At 68.9% G+C, this 21633-nt stretch overlaps 3 protein-coding genes across 3 annotated transcripts; all 3 read left to right on the plus strand.

Moving 5' to 3' along the window:
* On the plus strand, nucleotides 1-2668 carry LOC120402850 (crk-like protein). The gene is made up of 3 exons (XM_039533299.1): nucleotides 1-615; nucleotides 902-1453; nucleotides 1809-2668. The coding sequence occupies exons 1-3, from the start codon at nucleotides 457-459 to the stop codon at nucleotides 1941-1943; spliced, it is 846 nt and encodes a 281-aa protein (XP_039389233.1). The 5' UTR covers nucleotides 1-456; the 3' UTR covers nucleotides 1944-2668.
* Nucleotides 2669-3804: 1136 nt separating this feature from the next.
* ALDOA (aldolase, fructose-bisphosphate A) lies at nucleotides 3805-12275 on the plus strand. Its single transcript, XM_039538962.1, has 9 exons — nucleotides 3805-3943; nucleotides 8064-8184; nucleotides 9343-9554; nucleotides 9773-9827; nucleotides 9901-10061; nucleotides 10149-10232; nucleotides 10350-10502; nucleotides 11223-11453; nucleotides 11932-12275. Exons 2-9 carry the CDS (start codon nucleotides 8073-8075, stop codon nucleotides 12025-12027), a joined length of 1104 nt encoding a protein of 367 aa, XP_039394896.1. The 5' UTR covers nucleotides 3805-3943; nucleotides 8064-8072; the 3' UTR covers nucleotides 12028-12275.
* Nucleotides 12276-16218: 3943 nt separating this feature from the next.
* Nucleotides 16219-19796, plus strand: PPP4C (protein phosphatase 4 catalytic subunit). Its single transcript, XM_039538834.1, has 9 exons — nucleotides 16219-16360; nucleotides 16449-16548; nucleotides 16630-16681; nucleotides 16745-16795; nucleotides 17299-17400; nucleotides 17498-17671; nucleotides 17749-17875; nucleotides 17999-18188; nucleotides 19068-19796. Exons 2-9 carry the CDS (start codon nucleotides 16451-16453, stop codon nucleotides 19195-19197), a joined length of 924 nt encoding a protein of 307 aa, XP_039394768.1. The 5' UTR covers nucleotides 16219-16360; nucleotides 16449-16450; the 3' UTR covers nucleotides 19198-19796.
* Nucleotides 19797-21633: the final 1837 nt, after the last annotated feature.

Genomic DNA, 21633 nt, shown 5'->3' on the forward strand with positions numbered 1-21633 from the left:
GCCTGGGGAGGGATTTAGAAGGTGCTCAGGAATTTCGGGGTGCTGGGGAGGGATTTTAGGGGCACACAGGAGCAGTTCATTGGAGGACAGGGGCTCATGGCGCAGAATTTGGGAATGCTCCAGGGTTGGCATTATGTGGGAGGTCTGCATTGGGGTGGGACATAATTTAGGGGTGCTCCTCTGGTGGCTGCATTTGGGGGAAGGGCTCTAGGGGGCACCGGAATAGTTTGAGGGGTGCTGCTTGCCAACAAAGGGAGAGGGTTTGGGAGAGAGAAGGGGCTGGTTCCTTGCAGTGGAATTCAGGGGGCTCTGTTAATTTGGGAGCTATATGCCCAGGAGATTTGGGGGGCTGGGGGATTCCTCTTAAATATGAGGGCTCACCTGTGGATTTGAGGGGGCTGCATTGGAATTGGGGGGTGCCCGTGAAGGGGAAGTCCCCGCTACCTCCCCAGAGCCATGTCTTCTTTCGGGGACTCCAACGAGTGGTACATGGGGTCGCTGAGCCGCCAGCAGGCTGCGGCCTGTCTCCAGGGTCACCGGCCTGGCACCTTCCTGGTGAGAGACAGCTCCACCTGCCCCGGCGACTACGTCCTCTCGGTCAGCGAGAACGCCAAGGTGAGGGGGGCTGGGGAGGGAGGGAGGGGGAACCGGCCCCGAAGCCAGTGAGGGGAAGGCATCTGGGGATGGCAGGAGAGGAAGGGACAACGTGGCGGGCAGGAGGGGCATTAACGGGGGAGCCCATGGGTTTTGGGGGGGAGGAAATCACCCTAGATCCAGGAAGAACCCAGAAGTCCAGGGGGGAAGGCGGGGGGGGGGGGTGCTGGTGAATGTCCAATGTGTAACGCTGTTTGTCTGTCCCTGTCTCCACCCCCATCTCTCCCTGGCCCCCCAACTCCCCCAGGTATCTCACTACATCATTAACAGCCTGCCGGGCCGGCTGAAGATCGGGGATCAGGAGTTCGAGGGACTCCCAGCACTGCTGGATTTCTACCGGGTGCATTATCTGGACACCACCACGCTGGTGGTGCCTGTGTGCCGGGGCCCTGCGTTGCCCGGCCCGGCCCCACCGCCTCCCGCTGAGGGGGGAGGGGACCCGGTGGCACTGCCTGCCGGCCCCGCCCAGCCCTGCGAGTGGGTGCAGGCTCTCTACGACTTCGGCGGCAATGACCAGGAGGACCTGCCCTTCCGCAAGGGGGATCCGCTCCGGGTGCTGGGCAAGCCGGAGGAGCAGTGGTGGACGGCCCAGCGGGTCGACGGGCGGGTGGGCATGATCCCGGTGCCCTATGTCCAGCCCTGGCGCCCCCAAGCCGGCGTCCTGCTGGGGCCCTATGCCCACCCAAGTGTAGGCGGCCCCCCGGTGCCCCTGCCCACCCCCCGCAATGGCCCGGTGCTGGCCAGGGCGGTACAGCGGCGGGTACCCAATGCCTACGACAAGACGGCGCTGGCTTTCGAGGTGAGTGTGCGGGGGACCCAGGAGTCTGGGGGTGACAGGACCTGGATTCCGGGGCCCCAAGTATATGAGGGAATCGGCCCTCAGGATCCCGAGGGGTCCGGGCATTCTGGGGGAATGGATCCCAGGGACCCTGCGTCCAGCTGGAGGTGGGCAGAATTAGTCCCTGATTCAGGGGGATCAAGGCAAGGGAGGGAGAATTGACCTTGCACCCTCGGGGACCCAGGTGTTTGGGGGCAGGGGGGAAATTAGTCTTTGATTCTGGGGACCCAGGTGTCGGGAGATAGGGGCAGTAGGGGTGACTAGGGCTGCTCTGGAGAGAAATTGGACTCAGTGACCTTTGCTCTCTGACCCCCAGGTGGGTGACATCATCACGGTGACGAAGATGAACATCAATGGGCAGTGGGAGGGGCAGCTGAATGGGCGCAGCGGGCACTTCCCCTTCACCCACGTCCAGATCCTCGAACCCCAGAGCCCCAAGGAAGCCAGCTGAGCCCCGCGACCCCTGAACTTCGATCTTGGGCAGCAGGCTGACCCCACAACCCTTGAACTGTGACCCCAGGCCAGCCAGCTGACCCCGTGACCCCTGAACTCTGACCCCGGGGTGGCTGACTGAGCCCTGTGACCTCTGAACTCCGAACCAGGGAGGCTGACTGAGCACCACGAGCCCGGAAATCTGACCCCAGGGTGGCCAGCTGTGACCTCCTGGTCCCCCGAACCTTGCACAGTTGCAATTTGACCCTTCCGTTGATGAACTTTAACCCTTCATTTGCTCCTTGAACTTTGACCTTTTGATTTGTTGTGGGTTGGCCACTTAGTTACAGAGTGTTGAACTTTGACCCTTGGCCCCTTGCCTGTGTACTTCGGCCTTTGACCCCTGGCTCCTTGAAGCAGACTGTGTCTCATTCACCTTTGACTCTCACTACAATGAATGTGACCTTTGAACTCGTAGCCTCTGACCTTTCAGCCCCCGGTTGTTGGCCCTTGGGCCTCCTCTGGCTCTTTGACCCTTTGACTTTAACCATTGTTACTTCTGGGTCATGACCCCCGCCCCGCCCCCATGGTGCATTTCATGCAGATGCTGTTTGCACATCAATTAATGTAGGGGGGCCGGATCCTGGTTCTGACTGGAGGACCGAGGTCTGGATCCCGGCCCGAATGGCCCCCACGTGTGTGATGCGCCCTCTGTTCCTGCTACATTAAAGCTCCCGGTGACGACTTTGCCTGAACTCCGCGCCTTGGGGGGGGGGGGGGGTTAGAGCATCGCCATGGTATCCCAGAACTTGGTCATGGGCCAGCTGGGGTCTAGAGCATCACCAGGGTAACCTGGATCCCAGCCGGGGGGGGCCGCGGGGGTCTAGAGCGTCACCAGGGTAACTGGGATCCCAGCGGGGGGGCAGCTGGGGTCTAGAGCGTCACCAGGGTAACCTGGATCCCAGCCGGGGGGGCAGCTGGGGTCTAGAGCGTCACCAGGGTAACCTGGATCCCAGCCGGGGGGGGCAGCTGGGGTCTAGAGCGTCACCAGGGTAACTGGGATCCCAGCGGGGGGGCAGCTGGGGTCTAGAGCGTCACCAGGGTAACCTGGATCCCAGCCGGGGGGGCAGCTGGGGTCTAGAGCGTCACCAGGGTAACTTGGATCCCAGCTGGGGGGGGGGCAGCTGGGGTCTAGAGCGTCACCAGGGTAACCTGGATCCCAGCCGGGGGGGCAGCTGGGGTCTAGAAGGTTTCCATGGAGACCCAGCTGGGGCCTGCCCTGGGGCTCATTTGTTCTGGGGGTGACCCCAAGTTCTGCCCCCAGCCATGGGGAGAGGACAGGGGTCAATAGGAGGGAAGGGAGCAGGGGGCTGAGTGGGGGTTGGGGGGACATGGAGGGGGGGCTTCACTCCCAGCCCCACTGGCTCCCTCTCCCCCTTCTGATCCCCCTCATCATTGGCCCCACTTCTCCAGGGTCCCAGTCCCCTGCCAGGTGGCTCCTGCTGTTATTGGGGGGGGACCCCAACCACCCATCAGTTTCCCAGGAGCCAGTGCTGGGGGGGGGCAGCCCTGGGGCCAGCAGGGGGCACCAGGAGTTGTGAATTTAGGGGGGCAAAGACAAGGTCCAGTTGCCTCCCCAAAGGAGGGAAATAAACCTTGGGAAAGGGAGCAGGGGGGCCTGGGTTTTGGGGGGTGCAGAGGACTCAGACATTGGGGGGCTGCAGGGTTCAGGGTCGGGGGGATCAGTGTTGGCAGGGGAAGGGGGGTGTCCGGGGGGCTGCAAGAGGTGGGGGCGCTGGCTGCTGGGTCCCCCCCATGACTCAGCTACGAGTGCCCGGCCGTTTCACATTCCCGGGCTGGGGTATTTTTAGCCGCCTCAGCAAAAGGCCAGGGGTCAGGGAAAAGGTTACCCCGCCCCCCCGCCTGTTATAGCCCCACGGCCCCTCGGCCCCCCAGTCACCCAGCACCGCCTGGAGCTGCCGTGTGCCACCAGAGACTCCTGCCAGACTCCCGCTTCCGGTGAGAGCGATGGGGAGCAAGGGCGTGTCTGCGGGGGGACTGGTTCGGGTAGGGAGGGGAGTTTATGTGGGACTGGGGAGGGCTGGTTGGGAGGCTGGGGGTGATTGGGGTTATTGGGGACTCGGGTGGGCTGGGGTGATTGGGCACTGGGGGTGTCTGGGGGTGATTGGGCACTGGGGGTGTTGGGGTGATTGGGCACTGGGGGTGTCTGGGGGTTATTGGGGACTCTGAGGTGGGCTGGGGTGATTGGGCACTGGGGTGTCTGGGGGTGATTGGGCACTGGGGTGGGCTGGGGTGATTGGGCACTGGGGGTGTCTGGGGAGTTATTGGGGACTCTGAGGTTGGCTGGGGTGATTGGGCACTGGGGGTGTTGGGGTGATTGGGCACTGGGGGTGTTGGGGTGATTGGGCACTGGGGGTGTTGGGGTTATTGGGGACTCTGGGGTGGGCTGGGGTGATTGGGCACTGGGGGTGTCGGGGTGATTGGGCACTGGGGTGTCTGGGGTTATTGGGGACTCTGGGGTGGGCTGGGGTGATTGGGCACTGGGGGTGTCAGGGGTTATTGGGGACTCTGGGGTGGGCTGGGGTGATTGGGCACTGGGAGGTGTCAGGGGTTATTGGGGACTCTGGGGTGGGCTGGGGTGATTGGACACTGGGGGTGTTGTGGGGAGGGGATGCAGTAGGGAGGCTGAGGTGGGGGGATGGGGTAAGGGACACGGGCCAGAGCAGCACGGGAGGGGTGTAATAGCGGGAGGAGGGATTCAGGATGGGGACGGTGACGGGGAATGACATTTCTAAGGCCGCAGCTGTGCCCTGGGTGGAATGTGCGGGGACTCTCAGGGGATCAGGTGCGGGGTGGGGGGGCTCCCGGGCATCAGGTCCCAAGGCGCCTCCCAGCTGCAGGCTGCCACCCTGAGCTGTGCGGGGGCCCACCATGGTGATGGGGAAGGGATTTGGGAGGCCCAGATTGGGCACCCAGCCCCCCTTCCCCACTGGTACGTGCTGAGCAGCACAAGACCCCCTCCTGCCCCCCCCCCCAGATGACTGAGCAGTTCCACCGTAATCACCAGAAGCCGAGAAATCCCCTCCCCCAGCCCTGGCTTGGCTGGCAGGGGCTGCTGGTCGGGAGTGAGGGGCACCGGCAGGGCTGGGCTGGCAGGGGCTGCGGGTCGGGAGTGAGGGGCACCGGCAGGGCTGGGCTGGCAGGGGCTGCGGGTCGGGAGTGAGGGGCACCGGCAGGGCTGGGCTGGCAGGGGCTGCGGGTCGGGAGTGAGGGGCACCAGCAGAGCTGGGTGGCAGGGCTGGGCTGGCAGGGGCTGCGGGTCGGGAGTGAGGGGCACCGGCAGAGCTGGGGGGCAGGGCTGGGCTGGCAGGGGCTGCGGGTCGGGAGTGAGGGGCACCGGCAGAGCTGGGGGACAGGGCTGGGCTGGCAGGGGTTGCGGGTCGGGAGTGAGGGGCACTGGCAGAGCTGGGGGGCAGGGCTGGGCTGGCAGGGGCTGCGGGTCGGGAGTGAGGGGCACTGGCAGAGCTGGGGGGCAGGGCTGGGCTGGCAGGGGCTGCAGTCAGGGTTGAGGTCGGATCATCTGTCATTTCTGCAGCCTCCTCTCCCCTCCTCAGATGCCACCTGACACCCACCCCGAGTCCCAGCCTTGGCCAAGGAGCCCCCACCCCCAGGCCTGGGCTGTCCCCCCGCCCCACATTCCTGTGTTCTCCTCACCCCACTGGCTCCTTTGTGCCCCAGCCACTCAGGGCCTGTCTCCCCCCTCCCCCCCGGCCTGCAGCTGCAGTTGAGGGTTCTTGGCCTGGGGGAGCAGCCCAGGGGTCCCCCCCCGCGCTGGGGCTCCCTGCACCCAGAGTGAGCTTGTCACGAGGGGGCTGCCGCTTTGCCCGCGTAGATTGACACCGGCCTGGTACTGCCCAGCTGGGCACGGGGAGCCCCCCTGGCCCTCGGGTTTCAAGCCTCAGGCAGGTCCCAGGTCGTACTACTGACCCCACAGCCAGGCGGCATCCTGGCACCAGGAGGGTTAACTCCCCCCCCATCGGGGGACCCAAAAATAGCTCCTTGCCCTTCAGAGGGGACACATGAGTGGGGGGGGGGGGGAGGAGGGGATCTGGTGTCTGGAGAAAGGTCAGAGCTGAAAGCAGAAATGGGGGGGTAGAGGCAGGGAAGGGGCGTGCATGGCAGGGAGGAGGGTACCCAGTGATCCCCCCCCTCAGAGCCTCCTGTGTAACCCCCAGACCGGACGGGGGTGCAGAAAACCCCACACCCCAGCTGGGGCAGAGATTTTGAGGGGGGATTTGGGGGAGTGGCTGGGGGTGTCTATGGGAAGGAGGGAATTGGGGGAGCATTGGGAGTAGGGATTTGGGGGGGCTGGTTCCAGCCGCTGCAGGGACTGTGCTTTGGCTTCCACACTCCCAAATCTGCCTCAGTCCCCCGGACTCCTTTACCCCACAAATGCACTGTTCCCCCATAGGCCCTGCCCCCCTCCCAGAATGCACTGCATCCTCCCACCCTGCCCCTCCCCTCGGTGTCGCCCCTTTCCCCGGGCGGGGCAGGATGAGTGGGGGGTGAATCAGCATTTTTCCCTGGGGGAAATTTCCCCAGACACACACACACACCGCCCGGGGTGAGTCAATGGGGATTTCAGAAGGGGGGGGCAGAGAGGATGCTTGGGGCAGGGGAGATGGGGGAGGGGAGATGGGGTGCTGGGGCCGGGGGGAGGGGAGATGGGGTGCTGGGGCAGGGGGCAGTTTAGGGGAGCCGAGGGTGTCTCCTGACCCCCCGCACCCCGTATTTAGGAGGCTGTGGCCCTTTAAGCTCTTGGCCCCGCCCCTTCCCCGTTTCCGCCCGCGGTTCTATGACGTTCCATTTCGGAACTCGGAGACTGTGAGCGTTCGAAACCGCCCCCAGTCACACCCTGCCCGCGCCGCGAGAGGTGAGCGGGGCTGGGAGCAGCCGGGGGCGCAGAGTGGGGGGCGGGGAGCCGCCGGGGGTGGGAGGACGGGGAGTTGCCGGGGCGGGGGCGCAGGGTGGGAGGTGGGAGCCCCTGGGGTGCAGAGTGGGGACAGGGAGTTGCCGGGGGCAGGGGTGCAGAGTGGGGAGGCAGGGAGCCCCTGGGGTGCAGAGTGGGGACGGGGAGTTGCCGGGGGCGGGGTGCAGAGTGGGGAGGCAGGAGCCCCTGGGGTGCAGAGTGGGGACAGGGAGTTGCCGGGGCAGGGGTGCAGAGTGGGGAGGCGGGAGCCCCTGGGGTGCAGAGTGGGGACGGGAGTTGCCGGGGGCAGGGGTGCAGAGTGGGGAGGCAGGAGCCCCTGGGGTGCAGAGTGGGGGCGGGGAGCCGCCGGGGCAGAGCCCCTGGGGTGCAGAGTGGGGCGGGAGCCGCTGGGGCGCAGGGTGGGGACGGGAGTTGCCGGGGGCGCTGGAGGGCGGGGCGCAGAGTGGGGAGACGGGAGGCGCCCGGGGCAGGGGAGCAGAGTGGAGGGCAAGGAGCCGCCTGCGGGCACAGAGAGACGGGAGGGGAGCTCTGGGTGAGGCAGGTATCGGGGTAGGGATTCCCCAGGGGGTGGGGGGCTGACCCCCCACGTGGCTGAAGAAGGGGACCCTGGGTCCCACGAGCCCTGGGGCCTGAAGCGCCCCTCATTTCCATGCTGCTTTCTCTGGGTGAGCTGCACGGGGGGGCCTGGATCCCCCGCCACCCCGCGAGGTTCCCATCGTTCCCCTGCTCTCGAAGAGACCTGGGCCTCAGTCCCCGCTGCAGGGTTCTGGGGCCCGGGCGATGCCCCCCCACCCCAAGGTCAGAGCCACAAGGTGGTTTGCGGCATCTCTGGAATGCGCGCGGGGGCGCCCCCTAGGAGCCAGCAGTGCCCCGCTGCTGACCCGGGTGCCCCCGGCCTGGGGACCCCAGGCGCCTGGGTCCCACTTCCCCCCCCACTGCCCCCCGGAGGCTGTGAACTGCAGGGCCTGGGTCCCTCCCCCAGGGGCTGGGAGCATGGGGGGAGCCCTACTCGGACGCCTGGGTCCCCTTTCTCCCCCAGCGTGGCAGGGCTGCCATGCGGGAGCCTCAGGCCGGCACGTCCGTCTGTCTGGGCGGGGTTAACCCTTCGCGGCCCGTCTCTCCCCGCAGTCAGTCACGATGCCTCACCAGTACCCGGCCCTCACCCCGGAGCAGAAGAAGGAGCTTTCGGACATCGCCCACCGCATCGTGGCCCCTGGCAAGGGCATCCTCGCCGCCGATGAGTCCACCGGTAAGGGGGCAGTGGAGAAGGAGCGAGGGGCACCGGCAGGGCTGGGGGGGGGCAGGGGCTGCGGGTCGGGAGTGAGGGGCACCGGCAGGGGCTGTGGGTCGGCAGTGAGGGGCACTTGCAGAGCTGGGGGGGCAGGGCTGTGTTGGCAGGGGCTGCGGGTCGGGAGTGAGGGGCACCGGCAGGGCTGTGTTGGCAGGGGCTGCGGGTCGGGAGTGAGGGGCACTTGCAGTGCTGGGGGGGCAGGGCTGGGCTGGCAGGGGCTGCGGGTCGGCAGTGAGGGGCACTGGCAGAGCTGGGGGCAGGGCTGTGCTGGCAGGGGCTGCGGTCGGGAGTGAGGGGCACGCGCTGGGCTGGCCGGGCCTGGGGGTCGGCAGTCCGGGGCACGTGCAGACCTGGGGGGGCAGGGCTGGCCGGGCAGGGGCTGCGGGTCGGCAGTGAGGGGCACTGGCAGAGCTGGGGGGGGCAGGGCTGTGCTGGCAGGGGCTGCGGGTCGGGAGTGAGGGGCACGGGCTGGGCTGGCAGGGGCTGTGGGTCGGCAGTGAGGGGCACTTGCAGAGCTGGGGGGGCAGGGCTGTGTTGGCAGGGGGCTGCGGGTGGGGAGTGAGGGGCACTTGCAGAGCTGGGGGGGGCAGGGCTGGGCTGGCAGGGGCTGCGGGTTGGGAGTGAGGGGCACTGGCAGGGCTGGGCTGGCAGGGGCTGCGGGTCGGGAGTGAGGGGCACCGGCAGGGCTGGGCTGGCAGGGGCTGTGGGTCGGCAGTGAGGGGCACTTGCAGAGCTGGGGGGGCAGGGCTGGGCTGGCAGGGGCTGCGGGTCGGCAGTGAGGGGCACTGGCAGAGCTGGGCGGGGCCGGGCTGGGCTGGCAGGGGCTGCGGGTCGGGAGTGAGGGGCACAGGCTGGGCTGGCAGGGGCTGTGGGTCGGCAGTGAGGGGCACTTGCAGTGCTGGGGGGGGCAGGGCTGGGCTGGCAGGGGCTGCGGGTGGGGAGTGAGGGGCACTGGCAGGGCTGGGCTGGCAGGGGCTGCGGGTTGGGAGTGAGGGGCACTGGCAGGGCTGGGCTGGCAGGGGCTGCGGGTCGGGAGTGAGGGGCACCGGCAGGGCTGGCGGGAGGGAGTTAGGGCTCGGGAGGGAGGGGCCCCAGCTGACACCCCCCCGCCCCCAGGCAGCATCGCCAAGCGGCTGAGCTCCATCGGCGCGGAGAACACGGAGGAGAACCGGCGCTTCTATCGCCAGCTGCTGTTCACGGCCGACCAGCGGGTCAATCCCTGCATCGGCGGCGTCATCCTCTTCCATGAGACCATGTACCAGAAGGCCGACGACGGCCACCCCTTCACCAAGGTCATCAAGGACAAGGGCGGCGTGGTGGGCATCAAGGTGAGAGTGGGCGGGGGGCCGGCGGGACTGCAGGGGAGAGGCTGAGTGGCAGGGAGGGGGGGGCAGGGCAGGGTCGGTTGGGATGATGGTCTGGGACGGGGGCTGGCCAGGGAGGAGAGTGGGAGGCTGTGTCTGATGCTGCGGGGAGGGAGGGGGCTGGGTTAGGGGTCTCTGGGCTGGAGCCGGTGACTGAATGGACCCGCCCCTCTGCCCTGCAGGTGGACAAAGGCGTCGTGCCCCTGGCCGGGACGAACGGGGAGACCACCACGCAGGGTGAGTGAGGTGGGCGGTGCCCGCGGGGGGGGGGGCGGGCCCGGCCCCCGGCTCACGCTCTGTCCCCCCCCAGGGCTGGACGGCCTGGCCGAGCGCTGTGCCCAGTACAAGAAGGACGGGGCCGACTTTGCCAAGTGGCGCAGCGTGCTGAAGATCTCGGAGCACACGCCCTCCCCGCTGGCCATCCTGGAGAACGCCAACGTCCTGGCGCGCTACGCCAGCATCTGCCAGCAGGTGGGTGCTGCAGGCCCGGCTCCCCCGGGGGGGCTGAGCTGCTGTGTCTGGGGGCTCTGACCCCACCCCCTGTGTCTGCCCCCCCAGAACGGCATCGTGCCCATTGTGGAGCCGGAAATCCTGCCCGATGGGGACCATGACCTGAAGCGCTGCCAGTACGTCACCGAGAAGGTGAGAGGGGCTCCGGGGCGGGGCCGGGGGGGGGGGCAGGATCATGGGGGGCCAGGTGTGCTGGAGGGGCGGAGCCTCCCCTGGCTGGCCCCACCCCATCTCTGGCCCCGCCCCCAGGTGCTGGCGGCCGTGTACAAGGCGCTGAGCGACCACCACGTCTACCTGGAGGGGACGCTGCTGAAACCCAACATGGTGACGCCCGGCCACGCCTGCCCCAAGAAATACAGCGCTGAGGAGATCGCCATGGCGACCGTCACCGCCCTGCGCGCAGTGCGCCAGCGGTGCCTGGCCGGCTCCCTGGGGCGCCTCCCTGCTGGCGGGTGAGCCCGTTCCCTGGGGGCCCCGCCCCGGCCACCCCGGAGCCCTGGCAAACTCGCCGCAGCCTCGGCCTGGGGAAGGAAAAGGACGTGGGGGGTGTCAGATTCAGCCAGAGCCACTGGGGGGGGGGTCGGTGGGTCCCCTCCGGCCCAGAGGTGGCTCAGGAGGTCCCGGGGTCGGTGGGTCCCCTCCGGCCCAGAGGTGGCTCAGGAGGTCCCGGGGTCGGTGGGTCCCCTCCGGCCCAGAGGTGGCTCAGGAGGTCGGGGGTCGGTGGGTCCCCTCCGGCCCAGAGGTGGCTCAGGAGGTCCCGGGTCAGTGGGTCCTCCGGCCCAGAGGTGGCTCAGGAGGTCCCGGGGTCGGTGGGTCCCCTCCGGCCCAGAGGTGGCTCAGGAGGTCCCGGGGGTCGGTGGGTCCCCTCCGGCCCAGAGGTGGCTCAGGAGGTCCCGGGGGTCGGTGGGTCCCCTCCGGCCCAGAGGTGGCTCAGGAGGTCCCGGGGGTCGGTGGGTCCCCTCCGGCCCAGAGGTGGCTCAGGAGGTCCCGGGGTCGGTGGGTCCCCTCCGGCCCAGAGGTGGCTCAGGAGGTCCCGGGGTCGGTGGGTCCTCCGGCCCAGAGGTGGCTCAGGAGGTCGGGGGTCCTCCGGCCCAGAGGTGGCTCAGGAGGCCCGGGGCCCAGCTGCCCCCTTCTGACCCCCCCGCCCCCCCAGGCATCACCTTCCTGTCCGGCGGGCAGAGCGAGGAGGAGGCTTCGCTGAACCTCAACGCCATCAACCGGTGCCCCCTGCACAAGCCCTGGGCCCTCACCTTCTCCTACGGCCGCGCCCTGCAGGCCTCCGCCCTCCGGGCCTGGGCCGGCAAGAAGGAGAACGCCAAGGCCGCCCAGGAGGAGTACGTCAAACGGGCCCTGGTACGTCCCCGCCCCCGGCCCCCCTCGGGCGGGGCTCCGGGAATAGGGGCTGGATCCGGCACAGGGGCAGGGGGTTGGGGGGCTCGGAAGGGGGCGGCTGGATCCGGCAGGGGGTGGGGGGCTGGCCGGCACAGGGGCAGGGGGGGGGGCTGGATCCGGCGGGGCTGGCGGCACAGGGGTTGGGGGCTCAGAAGGGGGCTGGATCCGGCAGGGGACGGGCCAGCACAGGGGCAGGGGTTGGGGGCTCGGAAGGGGGCTGGATCCGGCAGGGGTGGGGGCTGGATCCGGCGGGGCTGGCTGGCACAGGGGCAGGGGTTGGGGGCTCGGAAGGGGGCTGGATCCGGCAGGGGTGGGGCTGGCCGGCACAGGGCAGGGGGGGCTGGATCCGGGGGGCTGGATCGGGGGCTGGCGGCTGGGTTGGGGCAGAAGGGGCTGGCTGGCACGGGCAGGGTGAGGTACTGATCTCTCCCCTCCCCAGGCTAACAGCCTCGCCTGCCAGGGGAAATACACCCCAAGTGGCCAGGGCGGAGCCGCTGCCAGCGAGTCCCTCTTCGTCTCCAACCACGCCTACTAAATGTGGGGTCCCCGCCAGCCCCCGCTGCCTGCCCCGGCCTGCGGCTCCTGGCCTGCAGAAGAGCGTGAAGAACCCAGGAGTCCGGGCCCCCCTTCCCGTGCTGTGCGTGTCTCCGCTTGTGCTCCCCCTTCTGGTGACAGACGACACTCCAGGCGTGCACCCCCCGACCGAGCTGCTGGCCCCCACCCCGGGGTGGGGGCAGGGGTGACCCCCCGATCCTACAATAAAGAGGAAACTATTTAAACAGAGCCCCCGGCTGTGAGCTTCCATGGGGGGAGGGGGGACACCCCTGCTGGAGATGGCTATGGGGGGAGCCCATGATGGGGGGGGGGGTCGCAGGTGCGCCCCCAGCTCAACATCTAATTTCAGGGGCTCCGAGGTGACAAGTGTGGGTGGGCCCTGCACCCACCCCCAGCCCTGCGCATGGAGCTGGGGCCGGCCCTGCCGCCCCGAGCTGGGGCCAGCCCCCTGACACCTCACCCCAAGCCACGAGCCGGCCCCCTGCTGTCCCCACACACACACACTGAGCTGGGGCCCCCCTGCCACCCCCAGTCTGGGGCTGCCCCCCCGGCCCTGCTGCGACCCCCCCCCCACACACACACAGTGGTGGGGCCGGGCCCCAGGCCAAACCCACAGACACCCTGAGCCCTGGCTGCCAGGGGGCCGGTTTTTGACCGAAATGCCGAACAGAAACGGGGCGGGGGCGGCTCTGGGCTGGTCAGTCCAATCAGTGGGGCTAAGACAGACTCCCTGCCAACCCCAGCCCCCCACGGTGCTGCCCCACCCCCAGCGCCGGCTCCACAGCTCCCATTGGCTGGGAACTGTGACCAATGGGAGCAGTGGGGCCAATGTCTGTGGGCGGGGGCAGCGCATGGGGACCCCGGCCCAGCTGTCGAGGGGCCGGAAAGGGCGGCCGCTTGCAGGAGCCGTGTGGAGCCAGGGCAGGGAGGGAGCCCTGAGCCCCCTCCCACACCACACCCCCCTCCCACACCCCAACCCTGAGCCCCCTCCTGCACCCCCAACCCTGAGCCCCTTCCCGCACCCAACCCCCCTCCTGCACCCCAACCCTGAGCCCCCTCCCACACCCAACCCCCCGCCTGCACCCCCAACCCTGAGCCCCCTCCCGCACCACAACCCTGAGCCCCCTCCCGCACCCAACCCCTCCTGCACCCCAACCCTGAGCCCCTCCGCACCCGAGCCCCTCCTGCACCCCAGCCCTGAGCCCCCTCCCACACCCAACCCCTCCTGCGCCCCAGCCCTGAGCCCCTCCCGCACCCGAGCCCCTCCTGCACCCCAGCCCTGAGCCCCTCCCGCACCCGAGCCCCCTCCTGCACCCCAGCCCTGAGCCCTCCTGCACCCAACCCCTCCCGCACCCCAACCCTGAGCCCCTCCCGCACCCAACCCCCTCCTGCACCCCCAACCCTGAGCCCTCCTGCACCCAACCCCTCCTGCATCCCCTCCTGCACCCCAGCCCTGAGCCCCCTCCCGCACCCAACCCCCTCCTGCACCCCAAACCTGAGCCCTCCCACACCCCAACCCCTCCTGCACCCCAACCCTGAGCCCCCTCCTGCACCCCAAACCTGAGCCCTCCTGCACCCCAACCCCTCCTGAGCCCCAGCCCTGAGCCCTCCCGCACTCCAGCCCCCCTGCACCCCAGCCTGAGCCCCCTCCCACACCCAACCCCCTCCTGCACCCCAACCCTGAGCCCTCCTGAGCCCCCTCCTGCACCCAAGCCCCTCCTGCACCCCAACCTGAGCCCCCTCCCGCACCCAACCCCTCCTGCACCCCAAACCTGAGCCCCCTCCCGCACTCCAACCCCTCCTGAGCCCCAGCCCTGAGCCTCCCGCACTCCGAGCCCCCTCCTGCACCTCCCACACCCCAACCCCTCCTGCACCCAACCGCCTCCTGCACCCCAGCCCTGAGCCCTCCCGCACCCAACCCCCTCCTGCACCCCAAACCTGAGCCCTCCTGCACCCCAAACCTGCACCCCCACACCCAGCCCCCTCCTGCACCCCAAACCTGAGCCCTCCCACACCCAGCCCCCTCCTGCACCCCAAACCTGAGCCCTCCCACACCCCAACCCCCTCCTGCACCCCAACCCTGAGCCCTCCCACACCCCAACCCCCCACCAGCACCCCAGCCCCATGAGTTCAGCGTAGCGAATGCTAGTGGAAGGGGGGAGGTTTCGAGGCCTGGGTGTCCCACCTGCAGCGCGGCTCCCGTAGCCACGAGGCTCGGTAGCCAAGCGCAGCGACCTGGCCGCTGGGCGTGACGCGATTTGGGCTTTACCCGGCCATGCCGGCCATTCCCTGTCCCCTCCCCACCTCCCACGGCTCTGCAGCCGATCCCCTTCCTGGCTTGCTCCAGGAGCGGCCCTGGCCCAGGAGTTACACGCACTGGGCTGGTTTTATTTCCCTTTCTAGAGCTGGGCACCATGTTTGCCCTGTTCCAGGCTTCCGCAATCTCCCCGTCTCCCAGAGCCGAGCGAAGCGCCGGAGGCTCAGCCAGCTCCTCCGGTAGCGCCTGGGCAGGCCCTGGGGCCTTGCAGGCAGCTCACTTTTCTCTGGGATTTGTAACTTGTTCTGTTGTGATTTTCTCTTCTAAACCTGCCCCTTCCCATCACTCTGTTAGGCCTCCCCTCCGCCTTCTCCCAGCGAACCGAGGGGCTCCTCTAAGCTGGGGGCCTAACTGGCCGGAGAACCGTGCTCATGGGGCCCAAGCTGCTGGAAAGGGAGAACGAGTGGGGTTCGGCAGGGCCCGGCTCTGCTCAATATCTTCATCAGCGACTGGCAGCGAAAGCAGCTTATTAGGTCTGCAGCTGATACCAGACTGGGGGGGGGGGGTGTAACTGCTTCGGAGGACAGGCTCTTAATTCCAGCTGAGCTGCACAAATTGGAGAAATGCTCTGAGGCCAACAGGAGGAAGTTGAACAAAGACACATGCCAAGTGCTGCACTAGGCAGGACCAATCAGTGGCACCGCGCAGGCTGGGAAGAGACCGGCCAGGCAGGAGCTCGGGGCCCACAAGCTAAATATGAGGCAACGGTGTGACGCTGCTGCAACAACAGCCAACGGGACTCTGGGCTGCGCTAACGGGTGGCGGGAGCCAGACCCGAGCAGGGATTCCTCCGCTCGGCTCCGCGCTGCAGGAGGGCTGGGCAGATTTGGGGAGGGTCCGGAGAAGAGCAGCGGGCTGGCACCAGGCCCTGGGGGCTGGGTGTGTTCGGAGGAGCCCGAGGTGGGGGCCCGGGGCGGGGAGCAGGGGGCCCAGGGCGGGGCGGGGAGCAGGCCCTGGGAGGGGGCTAGGGGCTCGGTGGGGGCCCGGGGCAGGGGCGGGCGATGAGCAGGCCCTGGGAGGGGGCTAGGGGCTCGGTGGGGGCCCAGGGCGGGGCGGGAGCAGGCCCTGGGAGGGGGCTAGGGGCTCGGTGGGGGCCCGGGGCGGGAGCAGGGGCCCAGGGCGGGGCGGGAGCAGGCCCTGGGAGGGGGCTAGGGGCTCGGTGGGGCCCGGGGCGGGAGCAGGGGAAGAAGGGGCAGGGCCCAGGCAACAGGTAGGGAGGGGTCAGTGGGGGAACAGGACAGGGCAAGGAACAGGCCCTGGGAGGGCGCGGGCGGGGAGCAGTGGGGAGGAAGGGGCGGGGTCCAGGCCCCGGGAGGGGCTCGGTGGGGGCGCGGGGCGGGGCGCAGGGGAGGAAGGGCGGGGACCAGGCCCTGGGGCGGGGACCAGGCCCCAGGAAGCGGGGGGCTCGGGGGGGGGGCCGCGCTGGCTGCGCGGCCCCGGGGCTGGATAGCGCCGGGCCCTGCCAGGGGGCGGAGCCTGGGCGGGGCAGGGCCGGGGCGGGCCTCCGAGACACCACCAGGCCCGGAGTCTAGGAACGTCAGTGGGGGGGGGGGAGTGACCCGGGGGGCGGGGCCGGGGGGCGGGGCCTGGGGCCAGGGGTTCGGTTCTGCGCGATGACGTAGCTGGGCCAGGCCCCGCAGCCCCCCCCCCCCCCCGAGGCGGGCGGGGAAACTGAGGCACCGGGAGCTCCCCGCGGGGGGCGGGACGCGGCGTTGTCAGGGGGGCTTAGCGGAAGGGACGGGAGTGATGACGTAATTTCCGGCTGCCCTCACCGGTGCCGGCCCTCCTCGGTGATGTCATTTCCCGCCTGTCCGCGAGCCGCTATTGTTCTGTTCGTCCGTCATTTCCGGCTAGTGCAGTTTCCGGTCCCTCGCATGACCCTTGGTTGTGACGTCACTTCCTATCCAGCCCCCGGGTCTCGCTTTCCGGCGGGGAAGTGACGCTGTCGCCGGGCGGGGCGGGGGAGCCGCGCTCGGAGCCGGGGACGGAGCCCCAGGTGCGGGGGCGGGAGCGGGGTGGGAGGAGCGGAGCGGGGGCCGGCGGGGGCGGCGCGTGGCCCCCGCTGACCCGCGCTGTCCCCGCAGCCATGGCCGAGATCAGCGACCTGGACCGGCAGATCGAGCAGCTGCGGCGCTGCGAGCTCATCCGGGAGAGCGAGGTGAAGGCGCTGTGCGCCCGGGCCCGGTGAGCGCCGCTCGGGGGCGGGGGCACCGGGGCGGGGGCCGCCTCGGCTGCCGCTGCTGACGCGTCTCCCCCTCGGCGCAGGGAGATCCTGGTGGTGGAGAGAAACGTGCAGCGCGTGGACTCCCCCGTGACGGTGTGTGGGGCCCGGGGGGGCGGGCCTGGGTCCCAGCGCCCCTAACGTCTCCCTCCTCCCCAGGTCTGCGGGGACATCCACGGCCAGTTCTACGACCTCAAGGAGCTGTTCAGGGTGAGTGGAGACCCCGCGCCGCCCCGTCCGCGCCGCGCGCCGCCCCCCCGTCCGCGCCGCGCGCCGCCCCCGTCCCGCGCCGCGCCGCCCCCGTCCCGCGCCGCGCGCCCCCCGTCCCGCGCCGCGCGCCGCCCCCCCGCGCCGCCCCCGTCCCGTCCCCTGCCCTCCGCCCCATCCGCGCTGCCCCCGTCCCGCTGTCCCCTCCGCGCCGCCTCCCGCGCCGCCCCTGTCCCGTCCCGCCCCACCCCTGCGCTGCCCCCGTCCCACTCCCCGCCCCGCTGCCCCCACCCCGCGCTGCCCCCATCCCATCCCCACGCCATCCTGCGCTGCCCCCTTCCTGTCCCGTCCCCTGCCCCCGCGCTGCCCCCCGTCCCGCGCTGCCCCCCGTCCCGCGCTGCTCCCAGATTGTCCCGTTAGCCCCACCCCTCGGCGCTGCCCCTTCCTGTCCCGTCGCCCGCCCCCGCTGCCCCCTCCCTCTCCCGTCAGCCCCTCTCCCCCTGCAGGTCGGAGGTGACGTCCCAGAGACCAATTACCTCTTTATGGGTGACTTCGTGGATCGGGGCTTCTACAGCGTGGAGACCTTCCTGCTGCTGCTGGCGCTCAAGGTGAGACCCCCCCCAACCGCCCCATGAGCCCCTCTGCCACTGCCCAGCCCCCACTAGCCAGGTCTCTGGGCCCCTGCTAACCCCTCCCCTGCCCCAGGTGCGCTACCCCGACCGCATCACCCTGATCCGGGGCAACCACGAGAGCCGGCAGATCACGCAGGTGTACGGCTTCTACGACGAGTGTCTGCGCAAGTACGGCTCCGTCACCGTCTGGCGCTACTGCACCGAGATCTTCGACTACCTCAGCCTGTCGGCCATCATCGACGGCAAGGTGCGCCGGGCCGGGCCGGGGGGCGGGGGCTGGGGCCAGGACTCCTTGGTTCCTAACCTCTCCCCCCAACCCTGCAGATCTTCTGCGTCCACGGGGGCCTCTCCCCGTCCATCCAGACGCTGGATCAGATCCGCACGATCGATCGCAAGCAGGAGGTGCCGCACGACGGGCCCATGTGTGACCTGCTCTGGTCTGACCCCGAAGGTATGGGGGGCAGGAGGCGGGGGATGGGCTGCATGGCGGGAGAGCGGGTGGGTCCAGGGATGTGCTGAGGGGTGGGGGCAGGGCTGGCCTCTCACCCCGCTGCCCCCCGTCCCCCCCCCCCAGACACGACGGGCTGGGGCGTGAGCCCGCGGGGCGCCGGCTACCTCTTCGGCAGCGACGTGGTTGCCCAGTTCAACGCCTCCAACGACATCGACATGATCTGCCGCGCCCACCAGCTGGTCATGGAGGGGTACAAGTGGCACTTCAACGAGACCGTGCTCACGGTCTGGTCGGCCCCCAACTACTGCTACCGGTGAGCGCACGGGGGCTGCAGGGCGGGGGGGGAGCTGGGCTGGCAGGGGCTGCGGGTCGGGAGTGAGGGGCACCGGCAGGGCTGGGCCGGCAGGGGCTGCGGGTCGGGAGTGAGGGGCACCGGCAGGGCTGGGCCGGCAGGGGCTGCGGGTCGGGAGTGAGGGGCACCGGCAGGGCTGGGCCGGCAGGGGCTGCGGGTCGGGAGTGAGGGGCACCGGCAGGGCTGGGCCAGCAGGGGCTGCGGGTCGGGAGTGAGGGGCACTGGCAGGGCTGGGCGGGCAGGGGCTGCGGGTGGGGAGTGCGGGGCACCGGCAGGGCTGGGGGGGCAGGGGCTGTGGGTCAGGAGTGAGGGGCACCGGTGGGGGGGGTCAGGGCTGGGCTAGCAGGGGCTGCGGGTCGGGAGTGAGGGGCACCGGCAGAGCTCGGGGGCAGGGCTGGGCTAGCAGGGGCTGCGGGTCGGGAGTGAGGGGCACCGGCAGAGCTCGGGGGCAGGGCTGGGCTGGCAGGGGCTGCGGGTCGGGAGTGAGGGGCACTGGCAGAGCTGGGGGGGCAGGGCTGGGCTGGCAGGGGCTGCGGGTCGGGAGTGAGGGGCACTGGCAGAGCTGGGGGGGCAGGGGCTGCCGGTCGGGAGTGAGGGGCACCGGCAGAGCTGGGGGGACAGGGCTGGGCTGGCAGGGGCTGCCGGTCGGGAGTGAGGGGCACCGGCAGAGCTGGGGGGACAGGGCTGGGCTGGCAGGGGCTGCCGGTCGGGAGTGAGGGGCACTGCCTGAGGTGGAGGGGGGCAGGGCTGGGCTGGGCTAGGAGGGGGCTGCGGTTTGGGAGTGAGGGGCAGCAGCTGAGCAATGTGTAACCCCCCGCCCCCCACACACACACACACTAGGTGCGGGAATGTGGCTGCCATCCTGGAGCTGGACGAGCACCTGCAGAAGGAATTTATCATCTTTGAAGCTGCCCCCCAGGAGACCCGGGGGATCCCCTCCAAGAAGCCCGTTGCCGACTACTTCCTGTGACCCCCCCCGGACTGAGGCACCCCCTGGCTTCCCCTGCTGGGGGGTTTGGGGGCACTTGGGGAGCTGAACGTGGGGCCGCCCAGAATCCAGCCCTGCTCTGGGTTGAACTGACTGTTACCTCACTGCCCCCGTCTCCCTCCTGCTCCGTGTTACCCCTCCCCCTCTGCAGCGCCCCCAAATCGACAGCTGATTTCTCCAGGCTTCAGTCCCCCGCCTCTTATTTAATATCGGGACCCCTCCCCCTGCAGCCCCGGCCTGGCTGCGGCAGGGCATCTGCCCTCCCAAACTGGATCCCACATATTGGGGGGGACCCCAACCCAGTCAGACACCCCAGTATCCTGTGGGTCACCCCACAACTTCATCTCTCCTGAGGGACCAGTTTCCACACCCACCCCGTCTCTTGGGGGGGGGCTATTCCTACACCCCCATTTCTCTCTGGGGAGGGGCCCCTCCTGATCTGTCTCCTCTTGACCTTTTTATTTCTTCGGTTTAATTATTTTTCCAATTTTTGCCTTTTTTGTTCATTTTAGATTTAAAAAAAAATTCTAATAAAAATGGGAAAAAAACAGAAAAAAAAATAAAAGGACGTTTGTACAAAGGATGAAAACATGGTGAGTGTTTCGTCCCGTGTCCGTCCCACTGGCACCCCTTGAGCCAGCCAGTCCCTGCCCTGGGCTGGGTGGGAGCCGGCGCCCCCCAGGGGAAATGGGTGGCATTGAGTTGCTGGGGCTGGGGGTAGCTTGGGAGGGATTCCTTCCCCGCCCCCCTGGACACCCGGCAGAGTCATTTCCCTTGTCTGTGCCGGGGTGGGGGGGGGGGAGGGGGGTGCACAGAGCCAGGGAGCGAACCCAGGAGTCCTGGCTCCTCCCCCATTAGCCTTCCCTTAGCTCTTCCGGGGCCTGCCCTGGACTCGGCAGCGTTTCAGCGTCACGTGAGTGTTTGAACCCGGCCACGTGCCTGGGGGGGCAGTGAGGGGGAAATGGGAGACCCCCCGGGGACAGAGCCAGCTGCCTCTGCTGGGCCCATCCTGCTCTGGCTGGGAGACCGGGAGCCCTGGCAGAGGGCAGTGGGGGCGCACACTGTCCCTGCACTGGCAACCCCATCCGTCCGTGAGCCCCCCTGTGTTTCATAGATTCTGGGGGGGGGGGGGGGGGGCAGGGATCGTCTGGGCCGAGCCCCGACCCGAGAACCCCCCAGCTGGGCCGAGCTGCCAGGCTGGAGAATCCCCGTCGGCTCTGCCTGGGCCATATTTGCAGCCTCTTTGCAGGCGGGATTGTCCGGCCGCTGCGGCGCGTCAAACCTTCCTGGCGGGAGCAACGAGCCGGGGCTGACGATCTGCTCCCCACGGAGGTGCTGCCCGGCTGGGCCCCAGTGGCCCCGGAGCCGACCAGCTGGAGCTCCTGGAGTCTCTCGCTCGAGGGCAGGTTTCTGAGCCGTTTCTTCCTCCCCGCGGCTCTTCTCTGACCCCTCCAGTGGCTCAACGTCCTCCTGGCGCTGCAGGCACCAGAGCCGGCCCCGGGATCCCACGCCGGGGCCAAATCCTGAGGGAAAATCCCCTCTGCTGCCCCGTGAGACCCCCCGTTTGCACAGCCCTTTCGGCCCCAGGGTTGCACTGGGAGCTCCTGTTCCGCTGATTATCTCCCCCCCCCCCCCCCGCTGAGAGTCCCTGCGTCCCCGGGCAGAGCCCCCCAGCCGGGAAGTGCGGCCGGCTCTCGTCCCGCCCAGGGACCCGCATTTACGTGTAGCTGGATTCAAACACGCCGTGTCTGCTTGTGCCCGTTTCCCCAGCATCCCGCTGGCTCTGTACCAGGGACCTCTTCTCCGCGCCCCTCCCCACCCCCAGGGCCGGGGCTGCTACATTCCCCAGCAGTGATTTAGTTTTCTTCCAGTCCCTGAGAAGCTGTTAAGTGCCAAGAGCCGGTCCCTGCGGCCCCCATTGCAAACAATCCCCCGTTTGCAGTTGCGTTTTCAGCCATTTCATGTGGGCCAGGTTCAGGGTATATTGTTCTAGGGGGTTAATGGTACCAAGGCAGAGGTCGAAGTGTGTTGTGTCAGTGCTCTGACCTTGGTCAATCACACTTGCCATCCCAGCAGAAAGGGTCATCAAATGAGTGTGACCGGATCTATTTGCCACGAGCCCCTGGTGACTTGCGTTTAGTCCGTTCCTCGCCTTTAATGCTTTCTTCATCGAGTCCTAGCGCAGCTGCTCCATTATCTTGCCAGGACAAATGTCAAGCTGACTTGGAGGCCTGTAATTACCCACCTCATCCCATTGACCCTTTTTCAAAATTTGCACATTTGCCGTCTTCCAGGCTTCTGGGACTTGGCCAGGGCTCAAAGACTTACTGAAAATCACCATTAATGGTCCAGTGATCTCAGCCAGCTCTTTTCAGACTCCTGAATGGAAATTAGCTGGAGTTGTTGGTTTAAAAATAG

The sequence above is a fragment of the Mauremys reevesii genome, linkage group 4 (assembly GCF_016161935.1).
Source record: "Mauremys reevesii isolate NIE-2019 linkage group 4, ASM1616193v1, whole genome shotgun sequence".
In the NCBI taxonomy this organism is placed as follows: Eukaryota; Metazoa; Chordata; order Testudines; family Geoemydidae; genus Mauremys; species Mauremys reevesii.

Coding starts and splice junctions, on each gene's coding strand:
- LOC120402850 (XM_039533299.1), top strand. CDS start 457: ATGTCTTCTTTCGGGGACTCCAACGAGTGGTACATGGGGTCGCTGAGC. Junction 616..901: donor CGGTCAGCGAGAACGCCAAG/GTGAGGGGGGCT, acceptor CAACTCCCCCAG/GTATCTCACTACATCATTAA. Junction 1,454..1,808: donor AGACGGCGCTGGCTTTCGAG/GTGAGTGTGCGG, acceptor TCTGACCCCCAG/GTGGGTGACATCATCACGGT.
- ALDOA (XM_039538962.1), top strand. CDS start 8,073: ATGCCTCACCAGTACCCGGCCCTCACCCCGGAGCAGAAGAAGGAGCTT. Junction 9,555..9,772: donor GCGGCGTGGTGGGCATCAAG/GTGAGAGTGGGC, acceptor TCTGCCCTGCAG/GTGGACAAAGGCGTCGTGCC. Junction 9,828..9,900: donor CGGGGAGACCACCACGCAGG/GTGAGTGAGGTG, acceptor GTCCCCCCCCAG/GGCTGGACGGCCTGGCCGAG.
- PPP4C (XM_039538834.1), top strand. CDS start 16,451: ATGGCCGAGATCAGCGACCTGGACCGGCAGATCGAGCAGCTGCGGCGC. Junction 16,549..16,629: donor GCGCTGTGCGCCCGGGCCCG/GTGAGCGCCGCT, acceptor CCCTCGGCGCAG/GGAGATCCTGGTGGTGGAGA. Junction 17,401..17,497: donor TGCTGCTGCTGGCGCTCAAG/GTGAGACCCCCC, acceptor CCCCTGCCCCAG/GTGCGCTACCCCGACCGCAT.